Source organism: Peromyscus leucopus, chromosome 5 (genome assembly GCF_004664715.2).
Source record: "Peromyscus leucopus breed LL Stock chromosome 5, UCI_PerLeu_2.1, whole genome shotgun sequence".
Taxonomy (NCBI): Eukaryota; Metazoa; Chordata; class Mammalia; order Rodentia; family Cricetidae; genus Peromyscus; species Peromyscus leucopus.
Genome location: NC_051067.1, coordinates 64,066,643 through 64,083,108, shown reverse-complemented (window position 1 = coordinate 64,083,108; position 16,466 = coordinate 64,066,643). Strand labels below are relative to the sequence as shown.

The 16,466-nt window shown below is 47.2% G+C and overlaps 1 protein-coding gene across 1 annotated transcript in view; it reads left to right on the top strand.

Moving 5' to 3' along the window:
* The window catches only part of Frmd4a (FERM domain containing 4A), a 335,717-nt gene that overhangs the window by 269,197 nt on the left and 50,054 nt on the right, over positions 1-16,466 (top strand). The window contains 1 exon segment of the mRNA XM_028895108.2: positions 13,251-13,327. Within this exon segment, the coding sequence (XP_028750941.1) occupies positions 13,251-13,327 (77 nt within the window).

The window sequence follows — 16,466 nt, the reverse complement described above, 5'->3', positions numbered from 1 at the left end:
GATAGCACACCTCTATAATACCAGAACTTAGGAGACTGATGCAGGAGGATTGCTGTGGCTTCAAAAGTCAACTTGAGCTACATAGTACCTGGCCAACCAGTGCTGCATGATAAGACCCTATCTGGGAAGGGAAAAAAAGTACTTGGAGTAAAGTATCTAATAGTGTGTTGCAACACTGCTAATTTTGAAGACATCCTAGCATGCATGTGTACAGTAGCCTAATGGACTTCAGTATAAATAGGATAACTCTCATGGAAGGGTTTCAAGCACTCACTCCAAGTAAGCAGTGAGACATTTGCAAGGGACAAGAGTCGGCCTGTGACTTTTTATTATATTTGTAGGTAAGAAGAAAGAGAGAGAGAGAGAGAGAGAGAGAGAGAGAGAGAGAGAGAGAGAGAGAAGAAAGAAAGAAAGAAGGAAAGAAAGAAAGAAAGAAAGAAAGAAAGAAAGAAAGAAAGAAAGAAAGAAAGAAAGAAAGAAAATTAAAAAATGGCTTCCATCTGGATTTGCCTTTGATTTAACTTTTGTCTGTTGGAGCAAAAAGAAATTTAGAGCTGGTAGCACCTGGCTATCAAGATCGCCCTGCGGGGATCATTCAGACCGTTAGACACTTGTGGTTCCTTGGACTCTTTCTCTGTTATAGAAGTGGGTGTGTTAGATTGGGGGCCCTGGTGTTGAGTTCTGGTGAACTTGTCGACACAGGAGAGTGTAGCAGCTTTCCTTTGCTGAACTGTGCACTGCTGGAAAGATTGTTTTTCCAATCAGCATGGTTCATGGGGGAAACCCAGGGTGCTCTGACCTTCCTAAAAACTGCTAAACCTGATAAACACCCAACTCCAGCACAGCTGGAACCTGACAGACACAATTCTGCCCAGCAGGTAGGGTCAGAGCAACAGCTCCTGCTGATGGGCCACTGAACTCTACTGCAGGGACCCACCCTGCCAGGCCATACTGACAAAGAACCTTGAGCAGACAGAGGCAGTTTCTACACAGGATGAGCTGTTCAGTCCAAGTGGGCATTAGAATTCCAGGGCTCCTGGGTTTATGGACACCCCGATTCCTTTTGGAATCCTGCTGTGTTTAAATAGAGCTGCTCAGGACTCTGCGAGTTCTTAATTGGATTCCTCCATTCTCCGTCCTTCATCCTGCCCTAACGGCTGCTTCCCCATGGCCATGAATAGTTTAGAAATGAACTTGGGTTGGGGAGAGGGTGGTCATGTGTGTGCATATATGTGCATGTGGTACATGTGCATGTGGAGACTGGAGTCCAGAGGTCATCCTCCAATGGTGTTCCTCGGGTACCTCCCTCCTTGTTTTTGGAAAGCATTGGGCTGAGGCTTGCACATTCAGCTAGGCTGGCTGGCTAGCAAGTCCCAAGGTCTTCCCAACTCTAGAATGGTATGTTCGTGTCACTATACATAGGTTCTAAGGATCAAGCTCTGGTTCTCATTATTTCTCACCAGACACTTTTCTCGTGGAGTTATCTTCCTATCCCTAGAACTGTACCTCTAAAAATGCCCAGGCTCCTGACTTTGTGGAAGTAGCCTGAATTCGAGCTCAGATACCCGCTCCCGTCACACACCATCCGTATGACCTTGCACGCATCTGAATTGCATTTAACCTTCTTCCTTCATTCACTCAGTCCCCAGTTGTGGAGTAACAGACAGTAACTGATTTGCCTCAGGCATTGTGCTCCAGGGTGGGAAAAAAGATATAGTACATTCCAGAAGCTTGAATGTGGTGAAGACATCTGAGTAAAAAGACAGCTACAGCCCAGGATGATGATGGCGGCTTTGGTAGAGGGACGGGTGTAGATATCTGGGAGAACTACCCAGGCCGGGCCTGGGAAGTCTGTGGTGCCAGGAGCAGCCCTGATGAGAGGATGTGGCTCGGGGTAGGACGCTGAGTGCTTCAGTTGCTTTCCCCTGCTGTCTCCTTCCTCCTCCTGTAAGTTCAGGAATCTTCACACTGACCTGACCACTTCAGAATTCCTTCAGGGGAAAGGGAGACACCAGAGCTGGAAAAGTAGGACCCGTCTTTCTGGAAAGACAGGAATATGGGAGTTGAAGTCTTCTAGGCCTCTAGAACTCATCATCTTTCTGAAGAAGGCTTTGCTCCAGCAGGGAGATCCATAAAGGAGTAGCGGCCAGGACAGCTGCTGTAGAGAGGGTCACTCAGCCCAGCCCATTCCTTGCCTTGGAAAAGCTGGGCAGTCAGATCTTCTAGCAAAAAACCCAGGCCAACTTACCTGCTTCCTGCTCTCCGCTGGCTGGTCACAGCTGTGGTGCAGGGCAGCCTGGGGGACACAAAGGCTTCATCCTGTGACTGGCCTGAAAGAAAGCTGCAGATCCGCTGTCCTGCCACCTGCCCACCAGCCTCAAACCAGGCTCCCTGTCCCAGTAGAGAGGTCTAGAGCTCACAACTGAATTCTCAGCAGCATGCAGGAGTCTCCCTCTCCCACCCACCTGGCCCAGGTCTGCAGGAGCTGGAGATGTAACTGAGCTGGTAAAGCACTCACCTAGCACTGCATGAAACAGGACATAGTAGTGTACACCTGTAATCCCAGGACTTGGAAGGACAAGGCCAGGGGACCAGCAGTTCAAGCACATGAGATCCAGTCTCAAAATAATAAAATAAAACCACGCTTGGTATAGTGGCACAGGCCTTTAATCCCAGCACTCGAGAAACAGAGGCAGGTGGATCTCTGAGTTCAAGGCCACACTGATGTACAGAGTAAATTCCAGGGCAGCCAGGGCTACACAAAGAAACCCCTTCTCAAAAATCTGATAGATAGATAGATAGATAGATAGATAGATAGATAGATAGATGATAGATAGATAGATAGATAGATAGATAGATAGATAGATAGAATCATCAGCAAGAAGGGCCGTTCTTGAAGCACCAGGGGTATGAATGCACAAACCAGCTGCTGTTAAAGAGTGACCCTGAAACAGCCCTTGTCACCAATCATGCTGCCTTTGTCCCTCTGGGTGACGCAAGGGTAGAGGGTTGCTGCTTGACCGTCTTTAAGCTGAAGAGCTTTGTAGTTACAAATGAATAGCTGAACTCCCTTGTAGAGTCTGTTGTCATCATTTTCTGCCATCCACCTCAGCTTTCCCTAGGGTCAGATGACCTCCGCAAGAGGGATAGGGATGTTGTGATAATGCCACATCCTTAGATAGAGCTCCTGGGTACCAGCAAACTGACGTGCTCACCTCTAAACAAATAGAGAAGAACAATGTCTCTGACTAAGCAAATGAAATGGCCCATTACAGTTTTCTCTTACATGTACTGCATACTTACCCTCTTACACTATGTACTGAAGATATGTACTCTCTAGACTCTTTCCAAGTATTAGTTACTTTCCTCATCCTTGTGACAAAGGCGAGGAAGGGTTGATTGGGGCTCACATTTTGAGCATGGTGGCAGGAGCATGCAGGAACTGGTCACATTGTCTCCTCTCAGGAAGCAGAGGGAGACAAATGGTGATAATTAGCTTCTCTTCTTTCCCATGTTATTGTCATGACCCCAACCCAGGGAATGGTGGTGCCCATATTCAGGGTGGGTCAACTCAGATAAACTCCCCTAGAAATATCCTAGCAGACATGCCAGGGAGGGACTGTGTCTCCTAGGTGATTCACAATAGTGATTAACCATCATACCTACTGGAGGAAGTCATATATATATATATATATATATATATATATATATATATTACTTTTATTGATTCTTTGTGGGTTTCACATCATGCATTCCAATCCCACTTATCTCCATGTCCCCTCACATCTGCCCTCTGCCCTTGCAACTTCCCCCCAAAACAAAACCAAATTTAATAGAAAAATCAAAATCAAACAAAGCAAAGAACCAAAACAAAAACAAATCAAAACCAAAAAGAAGAATCTTGTGGAAGCTGTAGTGTGGCCCGGTGAGTCACATAGTTTACCCTTTAGTCCATACATCTGTACTTGTGTTTGTTACCATGAGTCATTGGTCTGGTTCAGGCCTCTGGTGTCGGCTACACCACCAATGATGGGCTCTTACTGGGGCTCCTCTTGGATATCCTGTTGTTGTCCTGTGTCATGGAGATCCTGCTGTAGGTTCATCCTCTTCACATGCTCCAACAGTTCATAGATTTGGCGGATGTTATGGGCCAACTCATAGCCCTGGGTCTGGGTGGTAGTTGGGTTGGTCAGGCCGCTAGCTTTCCCTCATGGTCACTATCCAGATGAGCTACTCTCCAGCACTGCCCTGGCTAGCTCACCCGATACAGCCTACTGCAAGGAATGAGACTATTTCTGCTCTCAGGCCCTCAGATCTGGGTCCCCCTCACTCACATCACCAGGGCCAGCTCTACTGTTTTGCCCAGACAAGATACAGGGCCCTCTCTCCCAGTTGCTGTAGGGGTGTAAGGAGAATCCACTCTCCTGCTCTTACAGCCACAGGGCTAGCTCACTTGCATCCCAACAAGAGGCTCAGCTCTGGTGTGCTGCCCAGAAGGGAAGCAGAGGGATGCTTTCTCATGCACTGCAGCTGGTGAGGGTCAGGGCTAGCTCTCCTACTCTTGTGACCCCAGGGCCAGCTCCCTCACCTGCTGCAGGTGGCAATGGAGGAAGTCTTTGTAAAGGAAGAACCGATGCAGAGAAGTTAAGCCACACAGCAATGGGGCATAAGTGGTCGCTGCAAGGAAATTCAGTTAGACCCGGATATTGTGCATCCCCAGGCAATGACCCCATTCATCACTCACTCCCCTTGCTTCCCAGAGACTCACTCAGTTGAAGGGGGGCAGGTAACATCCTGAAGAGAAAGGAAAACACAATACCTTCTTAAAGTAATCATGTTTGCCAAAGCTTCATGATAAAGTCGTCTGCAAGAAAAAGCTGAAGTAGAGAGGAAAAAAAATCACAGAGACAGGTCCTCAGGGAAAAAAGATAAGCGGAAATTAAATCCAGTGGGAGGAGGGGGAATCAGATGGCCTGTTTCTCTCCAGGCTCTGTTAAGGACTTATTAACCTCTTTCTCTCTTTTCCTAATGATTCTTAAGCCAAATGAAACTAAAAGGTTTTTGATGGGTTAAAAAGAGACCATCCATTAAAGGGTCAGTGCTTGGTTCTCTGGGCATCTGTCACTGGATTAACCATATTAGTTTAGAGTTCCTGATGTCTGACAGTGAGAAGGGGGAAAACTATCTGGAGAAACATATTGAGTCCATTAGGTCTGGCTGCGGAGGAAAATTAGCCATTGTTTTAGTTGCTGGGTTTGTGAGCATTCCCAGGAGGAAATAGATGCCTGCGAATGCTCAACAAGCTATAGAGGACATGCACGCTCCACTCACTGCCTATGGTCGTGGTTTGTACACTTTGCAGGGCCTAATTTGGTCCCTGTGGTGTCTAAATCCACTGGTTAATACTAAGTCCTATTATAGGAGAACATTTGATTTTTAGGATCAATGTTTCGAGATTAGAAGTCATAGCAGAGAAATGGTCAAAATGGACTCTGGTCAAAATTACAATGAGATTGGAGATGTAGGTCAGTAGAATGCTTGCCTGGCAGGTACAAGGCCTGGGTTGCATCCCTGACATCACAAATAGTAGATATAAATGGTGTGGATGACATGATAGAGATGATGTAGGGATAGAGTTATACATCAGCAGGTGAGGGGGTTGGCTAGAAATGACTAGGAACAAACAAGCCCAGAGAGAACATCTTGAACTCTGCCCAGCTAGAATGAAGAACCCTAGGTTAGGCTCACAGTGAGCTCACACGCATGCTGACAGTGTGAGAAAGTCAGTTGGACAGATAGTATTTGGACAAGGGTAGGATGGCTCAGTGAGGAAGGGCACTGTCACCAAGTCCAATAACCTGAGTTCCATCCCTGGAACTCATGTGGAAAAGAGGAAAACTGACTCCTGCAAACTGTCCTCGGACCTCCATGCATGTCTTGTGGTGCACGCGTGTGCACACGCGCGCGCACACGCACAAATAAATAAATAAATAAATAAATAAATAAATAAATAGACATAAAATGTGTAAGGACAATATTTTAATGCCCTTGGTGCCATATTCATTAGCTTTCAAAGAAAATGGTACAAACCTGAACTTTAGACTGACACATGATCAAACTATCAAGAACTTTTATGTTTTACATTAAGAAGAATAGTAGCAGTATAATCAGTGAAGGGGAATGGACATGAGAGCAGCTAGCAAATGCTGACTAGGTACCAGGCACTAAGTTAAGGCACTCAGTACATATTAATACATTAATTCAGTCGCCCTATAGGAAAAGTATTGTCATTCATAGCATTATTTCTAAAGTGAATAAACTAAAGACATAAATTAGATCACTGAAGATATGTAGCTACTAGATATATGGTAGAGAGTATGACTTTGAAAACCATCCTTTTAATGAGTATTGTTTAAACAATATTACCCATTAATAGGTATTTACAACAAGATCATTCATTTTAAAATTCAAGAGAACAGTGTTGGGATGTTCTTTGGAGTTTCAATGCCAACTCTGACCAATGTATGGACAAGGTATATGAATACCTCATCTTGGAGATTCAGATCTAAAAGGCCTTGCAAGTTCAGGGCCAGAAGGGAGAACCCCTTGACCTTCAAGCCAGGGTGATTGCTCCTTGTGCCGGTTAGGTTTTGTCAACTTGACACAAGCTAGTGTCATCTGAGACTAGGGAACCTCAGCTAAGTAAATGCCTCTGTACCTGTGGGCATTTTCTTGATCAATGATTGATGGGGAAGGGCCCAGCCCGCCCCACTGTGGGTGGTGCCACCCCTGACAAGTGGTCCTGGTTGTATAGGAGAGCAAACTGAGCAAGCACGGGCAGAGGGGGTGGGGAGAGGCAGTAGGCAGCATTCTTCTATGGCTTCTGCTTCCGTTCCTACCTCAAGGCTCTTGCTTTGAGTTCCTGCCCTGATTTCCCTTGGTGATGGAGTGTGACCTGAGAGCTGTAATGGAAGCTGGCCCTCATTGTCCATGGTAAATTAGTTAGTTCCAGAACCTTCAGTTGGTAAACCCCTTACATAAAATGATACAGTATTTGCATATACGTGTGCATTTATGGCCCTATCTAGACTATCATTTCTTTTAGTTTTTGAGACAGGGTTTCACTGTGTGACCCAGGCTGGCCTGGAACTCTCTACGCTAAGCATCCTAATCTGCACTCAGATTGGTAGCAATCCTTCTGCCTGGTTTTCTTAAGTAGTAGGATTATGGATGTGTGCCAACCTGCTCAGTTTCCCATATACTTTACTTTAACTCATGTCTATGAGATTTGCAACACCCAATACCGTGGAAATGCTATGGAAGTAGTTATGACATGGTGTAGATTTGGGAATCATGACAAGATAAAAACAGTCTGCATGTTTGTGTTCAGTACAGACCATTTTTTCAAGTATTTTCAACTCCTGAGTGGAGGGACAAGCAGATGCACACACTGTGGGCTGGAGGGATAGCTGTAGAAACACACTAGGCATCGTAGTCTTCCCCTTGCTTATGAGCACAGCCATCCATATACCATAGACATCCACCAATGTGAATGGATGAAAGAGACTGGAACCGGGGGAAATTAGAGCTCAACCTAAAACACAATGCCTTTGCTTCTCTTTTCTCTATAAATAAAGTAAAACACATTGGACACCCACAGAACTGTTTAAAATGGACATGTGGCCCCAACTCTTTTTTCCACATTTATATACCTACTTCTGTTGCCCCCCAGACTCTTCCCAGATGCCCATGACCAAATCCCCTGCGTGCACAGCACTGGGAGTCTTCTGTTGCACCTCCGTTTGCCATCTCATTTTTTAGGTGCTGAATGTAAAGGTAAAGCCAGGGTATCACGAGTGGTAGTGTTTCAGGAAAGGGGAAAGAGCAGAAGTGAAATTAGGAAGTGGATTTTTTTTCTGTCTGTTTTCTTCGGGGCTTGAAGACTCCTCCTATCCGTGAGGGACATTCTATTTGAGAACGCCTTGCCAGCATTGGCGCATGCGCGGCACGATTCAGATTGCCAAAGCTAGTCTGTTGAAGGATCTGAAGCATCATTGTTCTCACTCGTCATCGGGAGTCTGGGGCATAATAGAAAGAGCGCAAGACAAGAAGTCACAAGGCCTGGGACCCAACATCAATCACATACTTAACCTCTGGCAGCTCTTAGTCTCTGTCCACCGGAGCAGCAGCATCTGTAAAAGGAGGAGGAAGACCAGATGGCTGATGGGATTCTGTATAATGGTCCCTCTGGATGGAGCAGGAAGTTACTCATAAGGAGGTCATTCAGGGGCTCTATGACTCAGCCTCGGGGACAGGAGGAAGACAAGGCTCCCTAAAGTCTTGGTCAAGAATCAGAGCCACCAAACCTAGCTTCCTCTCAAGTCTTTATTCCTACACCATCCTGACAGCCCGCCGGTTCCTCTGCTTGCCACCCCACAGTGCTTCATAAATGCTGGCTGGAGAGGAAGTCCAGTGGAGCTGAGGCCTCTTCCTCTGCCACAGCCTTAGCCACGCACAGGATATGGGGATCTAGCAGAGCGGCTAATAGGAGCCAGGGCTCAGGAGGTCGCTGCTCATTAAGGATTTACAGAGCACACCGTCACATTCAGGGCTCAAAAACGATAGTTATTAGCCACTTTTGTTTGCTCTGTGTGGATAAATGTTTCCCATCTCAGTTTTATACATGAGGGCACTCAGGTCCAGAATGGGACAGTAGCAGATCTGTTACTACAGGAAGGCTAGATCAAAGACTGAGAACTCTTATCTAGGACCATTAGGGTCAAACACCATTTTAGTAAAAGGCCTTACTGATGGTTGCTCTAATTTTTTTTTTTTTTTTTTTTTGGGGGGGGGGTGTCCCTTAACTCATTCTTATTAGTAGAGATAGGGTCTTTATATATATATATATATATATATATATATATATATATATTATATATATATATATATCTGAGACTGATTCTCTTGCCTCAGCCTTCTGAGTGACGGGCTCACAAGCAAGAGTCATGGTGGCAGGCCTCTTAAGCTTTTATTTCCCGTGCAAACCCAGTCCTCAGGCTGTTCTTATCATGGTGGTTGTTGTTTCTTAGTCTTTGACTAAAGCCGCTGATTATTAAGGCAGTTGCTTTGTAGAAGCTGGATGGAGCTAGGTCTCCAAGAAAAGAAAGTAACATGTATTATTATTGACAGTGTGAAAGAAAAGCAAAGGCATCCTGTAGGAGAGGGGGAAAAAACTTGGTTGGATGCGGCCTTCTCGCAGCCACATTGTTGCTCGTTTGTGAAAAAGCACTCCACTTGTAAAGTTAACCACCCATTAGTGAGTAGGAGCAGTTTTCACTAATTGGTGGACTCCTGGGAACCGCTGCAGAGTGAGTGGCTGCAGTAATGAACCAGGTGCCCTTGACTTCTATTTCTGGTTCCTTGAGAAACTTGTTGTGTGGCCCTAGGCAGTTTGCCCTCACTTCTGTGGGCCTTGTTTCTTCTCCTCCATGCTCAAAAAAAAAAAAAAAAAAAAAAAAAAAATCCCACTTTTTCTTCCTTGGGGGAGGGGCTGCTAAATGAGCAAAGAAACCGTGTCTGTGGAGCTTTGTGGAGATGCCTAGCTGAAGTGCCTTGATTTAACAGGTATTGATCAATAGAATCCCCGATTATTGATAGAACTACATAGTTACGCTTATAATTAGCTCCTTCGGCATATAATTGGCCATAGGAAGTTGTTGAAGTCCAGAGCGAGCCAGCCCCGTGTTTGCCACAATTATCTACTGTCTGGTGTGTCTTTGTGTGGGGTCTCAAATCACACTGGTGACTTTACAGGGATAGCTTGGATCTCTGGAAACCAGGCCATAGAGGCTCCTCTGGATTGGCCCCAAGGATGAGCTGTTACCAGCATCCAGTAGCTCATCCCTCCCTATTTACAGGGGGACGCGAAACCAGGCATCTTTCCTTTGCTTATTTCCTTGCTGTTTTTCACTACTCCAGCCTGAAAGCTGAGTGTTGAGCAGCCAGGGGTTCTAAGTGGGGTGCAGCAACACATGAACAGAAAGGCCCTAGACCCCCACAAAGAGCATAGTGCCTTCAGCTTGAATGACATCCAGCCCTGCTGCCAGCAACAGCTGTCCCTGCCCTCTCCACCCCACAGCCTTCCAACTCCCCCACCCCACCCCAGCCATCAGCAGCCTGCTGGCTCCCTAGCTCCACCCCCCCCCTTGCTTGGGGGAAAAAAAAAAAGAGTGGCAGCCAGTGTAGCTGCCTATGTGTGTGTCCTCATCTATTCCTCTGGGATTCTTATGTCCCCAAGCAGCCATCAGATCTAGAAGAACTACCCACTCATTTTCTCTACTCCCACCTTTCCTGCTGAGTATTTAACTTGCAAAATAAAAACCAAGATAAAGTTGTGCTAAAAACAGCTATCAGGGAATCCACTGTTCTGCCCCGGCTACAAAAATTTCTACAGAAAGTACATCACCCCAGGGATGCACCCTGGGAATCAGGACTCCAGGGTTCACCCTCCAGAGCAGGTCTAAGGCAGAAGGCCCTCCCCTTTCCCTGGCCAGCCACCCTGGCTAAGATGAGGGGCTGCAGCAAGCCCAGATGGTTTTGTTTGGGCCCTTTGGCAGACACACAGATCTCCACACTGCACGGCATCAGGGACCACTTAGAGGAAAGGCATGGTTTGTGTTTTATATTTTTGCAAGGAGCTGGGGAAGAAGAAGTTGCCAGGAAACCGACCCTCAGAGCATTGCGCTCCAGGATTCTTTATCGGGCCTGGAGGCACTTCCCAAAAAAGGCCCAAGTGACACTTACTTCTGAGTGTTCATGCCAGGTGTAGCTTCTCTTCCGCCTGGGGAGGGGTCTACCTTCTCTAGTCTGTACATCAGATGTAGATGGGGCCCCTAACTCCCACCCCCACTCCACGCTACTGAGACAAGGACCAGCTATATCGTTGGGAGGGTTCACGCAAAACAGATGAAAACACATTGGAAATTTCAAGATGGCAACAGCAGGTGCATGACCCTCTTGAGCAGGGGTCAGTTGAGTCACACATCCATGAAGCCAGCCCTGTACGAGGATCCACTTTGCTTGGTTAGGGTGGATGTAGGGTAGGGTCTGAGAAGGGCATCCTTTAGAGGGAAGGAGGAAGGGAGGGAGGGGGGGAGATAAGCCTTTATACTTACTGTAAGATTTCCAGCACACACACACAATCTAATCTAATTTTTTAAGCTCCAAGTCAAGACTTGGGAAATGTAAGAAAAATTCTGGTGGCTCTACAGTTATTCTCTCTCATTTGCTAGAATCTGGAAGTACTAAGAACATAAGGAAAACACAGTGAGGTCCGTGTTTGTTGACTACTTATTTATACCATTGCTGACTTCAGGATCTGATGCTGCTAAGATCGATCACACAGGAGCCGTTCTTAACATTTTACAGATAGGAAAGTGGATGCTAAAGGGATTGCTACGAGTTAAAGGCCAGCGAATTGGAAGGAGGGGAGCCTGGATTTAAACAGGCTTCAGACTCTAAAGCCTGTGTCTTGCCATGACATTCTGTGGTATGGCAGGTTGTGTGTAAGGCCAAGGTCATAGAGTCAAGTAGTTCTAGTGCTTACATGGCTCTGGTGAAGTTATCTATAGGTGATATCTATACCCAACAAGCGGGTATCAGAGACTCAAAGGTCTGCATTGAGGGATTCATGGAAGCAGAGTACCCATTGCCTAAGACGTAGTTCTTTGTATTTAAGTGACTAAGGCAGGATGGACACAGAGCCATTTGAGCCAATGCAAGCAAGATCATTTGCGTTCCTTGCAATGTCTCTCCACTCACTTGAAACTGATTCCAGAGCGACAGAAAAGTCTCCTCTTTGGCTTCAGAGTGAAATGCGCTGTGGATGAAGAGGTGGCCCCTCGCCCTTTAGGCTACCCATGTGGACAAAATAATTCTAGAATTCCACTGAGGAGAGTGTGAAGATGAAAGAATGTAGCCACTCTAGAAACCGGTTTTAACTGCAGCCCAGTTTTACTTGGGTGGTAAATCCACCGGCCAAGTATTGACTAACTGCATTCTGGGCCTGGGGAAAACAGGGCTTATGGAACACAGGGAAATGGCCTTCCTATCTGAAAAGTGGATGCTGTAACAGAGAGCTGGAGACTCGGTCTGGAACAAAACCTAAAAAGCTATGCCCCCATATGGAGGAGAGAAACAGGATTGCAGGGAAGAATCAGCCATTCTTCCAGGCAAAGACAAGATCAGGCACCCTGCTTTATTCTTGATCAAAACAAACTCACATTCTAAGTGCACAGAAGGAAACGGAAGGGAAGCTCCGTGATCATAATAGATGCAAACGCGGGCGCACAGAGCTTTAGCCTCTGGTGACATTCCCTAGACCGCTAAGTAACTTTCACTTTCATCCAGAAAAAGGCACTCCACTCCTAGAGCAATCAGAAGCAGCCCTAATTGCTTCCCAACCTCAAGATCGGCTTTTTTCACTCCTGGGGTTCTCTGGACCTTCTCTTGCTGGCAAGGCAAGACTGCAGTATCTGTACCGCGACAGAACTCTTGCTCCCCCCCCCCCGCCCCTTTGTGTTGAGGAAAAACAAAAAACTAGCATGACAAGCACACACTGTGATCATGAGTCGCCTGCCCCCAACTATGGTCGCAACAGCCTCCGCCCTCCAGCGAGTGAGGATGTCTGAGCCTCCTGCACATTAGCGGCAGGAAGTGGAGTCCCGAAGGGAGGCTGGGAATTTGAATGCCTTCCCATTTCAGCACTGGAGGGGAGGAAGCGCTGCTCAGCCCTCCGCGTGCACAGATGGCTACCGCTCCCTCCTGAGCGCTGTGTTCCCGGCTCCGATCCTCTCCTCCCTCCCTCCTCTCATCTCCCCGCCCCCACCCCCTCTGCCTCTCCTTGGAGGGAAAAGTCTGCGAGCTGGGAACTGTCTTGGAGAATTCAACAAAGGCAGGAGCCAAAGGGGAACAAACTTGAAAAAGAACTTGTTTTGTTCCTGTTAAGGAACCTGCAGGAAAACTCTACACCCACTGGTGTGTGTGTGTGTGTGTGTGTGTGTGTGTGTGTGTGTGTTTGTTTCAAGCACTAGTAGTGGGTAGGCTACCCGGAGGAGGCACCAACAACTGTAAGGTCTCTGCTTTGATAAGGAAACTCTCAGCTGTTGAAAAAGTTAATCAGCAAAGAAGGGACGGACGGAGACCAGGGAACTCACCACTCCTGAATTTAAACTGCGTTGTTTTCCGTCCAGATATTCCAATGGAGACAGCTGGAGAATCTGTATTTCAGGGAAAAGAAGTTTTCCGTGGAAGTTCATGACCCCCGCAGGTAAGCCTGAAAAGCCTTTTTCTTTTGAGAGTGTGTGGCATGCTATTTGTATATCAGTTTTGTGTTGTCATGGTGGTTAATGTTTGTGACCAGTTTGGGGTGAGGGGAGCGGATGGTGAATCGTGTAGAGCAGAGCAGAGTTCACATCAGACGGTAAGAAGGTAAAGCTTGTGTTGATAAATGCAGTGTGTGTGTGTGTGTGGCAGTTCTGTGATATTTCACCTGGCTACATGTTGCTTTGTGTGTGTGTGTGTGTGTGTATGTGTGTGTGTGTGTGTGTGTGTGAGAGAGAGAGAGAGAGAGAGAGAGAGAGAGAGAGAGAGAGAGAGAGAGAGAGAGAGATGCTGGAGGAAGCATTGTGGTACTTTGGAACAACATTGACTTACATGGGGGCAGTGCCCTTGTAACAGACAGGAGACCAAAGGCATCCTTGCTAGAGGTGCTGAGCCTATTTCAGGAAGGATGGTGGAAACTGAAAGGCATCTGTCACCAAAGTGGTTAGGCTCATTTATTTTGATCTGGGAGCTGTGATTTGGGGATGTTAGCATTGTGGGTGGATGTGAAATAAATGCAATTCTTTTTCCTTCCTCCTACATTGTACCCCCGAGAACACCAGCATTAAAAATCTGTGTTCCAAGTTGGATGCCAAACAATAGGGTCCCAGTTTGGAGTGCAGAGACCCCTGAAGGGAAGGAGTCTGGGCACCATCTACCCTCTGCTGGCAATCCTCTTTGTCTGCTGGCAACTCGAGAGTTACCAGCAGCCCATAGCCAGCAGCAGCATTCCCTACGCCATACCTGACACCTAAGAATAAATTGCTGTCTGTAGGTCCAGACCCATATTGATAAGAAGGCAGACCTGGGAAGACCCTAAATAGATCAGATGTGCTCTAGGAGCCCAGGTGGGTTTCAGGTGCTGTTGATCCTCAGCACTGGACTTAGGAGGAAGTGCAGGCAAGCAACCTTGCCTTGCACAAGGCTTCTGAGCACACAGACAAGCAGCTGGGCCCTCCAGGGAGCTGGGGACTCAAGATGAGATATTGCCTCCAAGGAGAAGGCCGAGGTTTGTGCAGAGGCCTTCATGCCTGCTGCAGCTGATAACCCAGCTGCGTTGTGGACCTCCTTGTAATCTATGTGGAACAGCCTCCCTCCTGTAGGTAAGAGTTTATCTGTGCCCCTCAGTTACTATGAGATGAGCAACTAGAGAACAGAAGGTTCTAGACTTTCTGAGTCTCTGCATTTGGGTGCAGAGGGTGCTATTAAGCAGAAGGATGGCTTGTTCGTTGGTCCTCAGGACCCTGGGATGCATTGCATGGTCTAAGCACCCTCCTCCACAGAGCACAGACCAAGGAGGGGCAGGTGGATGCCAAAAATAATAATCCAGCCAAGGAGAAATTCGCTGCTATTTTTCCAGGTGAACTTATGTCAGACTAAGATTCATAGACATATGAGAGAAAGGAAATCTAAGTGCAAACAGGGTGAAATGAATTCTACACCGTGGGTCATATACAGAAAGGGGATGCTTGGCAGAGCGAAAGTTAAATAAAAAGATGGACCACCTGTGGGCCTGAGCCCAGGGAATAGACAGTCTCCATGCCTGTGCTGTGCTTGTACCTGGGGTTAATCCTTCCACTGTGTCTGTCTGTGTGCGTGTCTGTGTGCATGTCTGTGTCTGTGTGGTACATACACATATGTATGTCCCTTCTGTGTCTGTGATCTCATTAGTGGTATGATTACTAAATTTTTCTCACTGTCCCAAGGTCTAGGGATATAGGAAAAAGTCTAACATCATTTACTACCACATAGTGGGCTTTTGGCTTATTTAGCAAAAGTGATCCATCTGACGCATATTTTGAGAACTTCTGTGTTCTGTGTAGACGTGGTTGGTTATAAAAGAAAAGCTGAGTCGGTATCCTCTTCCATTAGGAGCTATTAGCAGAGTCGGAGACACCAGCGACAGAAGTAATTGGTGGGATTTGCCAAGCATAGTCACTGTTTTGATACGGACACACATTTGCTCCCTGGGTCCTCACTATGACCTGGGAAATACACCGAGGTACAGGAATGGACTGTGGATAGCCAGTGTATGGTATAGGCTAGGTTTGAACCACAGAAGTCTGAGGCCAGAGCTCATGAACTCCAGTGCCACACTGTGTGCCAGGCAGAGTGTACTGTGCCAAGTGGTAAACACCAAAGTGCTGGATGATGTGGACACCAGAGGCCCAGCTGCTCAGGTGGTGCTTCCTGAGGAGAGATCTGAGCTGAAACCTCAGGGGTGTGGACAACTGGCGCAGTGAGAGGCAGGGGAGGGTTTTCTGTGGACAGAGAAACCCAAAGGTGGCCGTCTGAGCTCAGCGCATGACCATCTTCCCTGAGGAAAAGCAGCCCCGAGTCCACCAGGACGGGACAAGGCTGCTTTCTGGGCGGAACGGGACAGATACAATCCTAGCTGTTCTTTCCCCGCGGTGCCTGCTGCCCCCGCCCAGGACGCAGGGTCTATGGTAGATTTTACTCTTCTGTTTAGTCAGTTCTTGCCCCCTTTGTTTCCATCATTATCTGGGGTTAGCAAACACAGATCCACTGGTAAGGGTTAGGTGAAGCACCAGGTGAGGTGGGGAGGGAGGGCTGAGCAGAGCGATGAGCAGAGGAGATAAGCTCCTAATGGGGCAGGAGGAAACCCCAAGAGTATCTGATGTAGATGTTCCCATGAAACTTGACTTCCCAGACCCGAGGAACCACCCAAGCCTGCCTTCCTCGTGTTACTGGAAAGCTGTGGTGCCTGGATTTTTACAGCTCTCCCTACCTTTACAAACGTTCATTCCAAGTTGCTTTCTCTGCCTCTTTAGCTTTCCTGGGGGCAGGGGATAATTTTCATTTACTCCCAGCCAAACTAGGAGTTCAGATGACAGCTACCGTGACTCCCCAGAGGCCTGTTGGGGGACCCTCCTCACTCTTGCTATCCCGTATTCGGTTTCTCCCGACAGAGCTGCTTTACGCCCTGATATTTCTTTTCTCCCTTAACTTTTGTTTAAACCAAATTGTGTGTGTGGGGGGGGGGTTGCTACCCAACCTGTCTAGCATCAGGTTCCTAACCACCAGATTTGAATTTCCTTTTAAATGTGGGCATGAAGAAGCCTCCC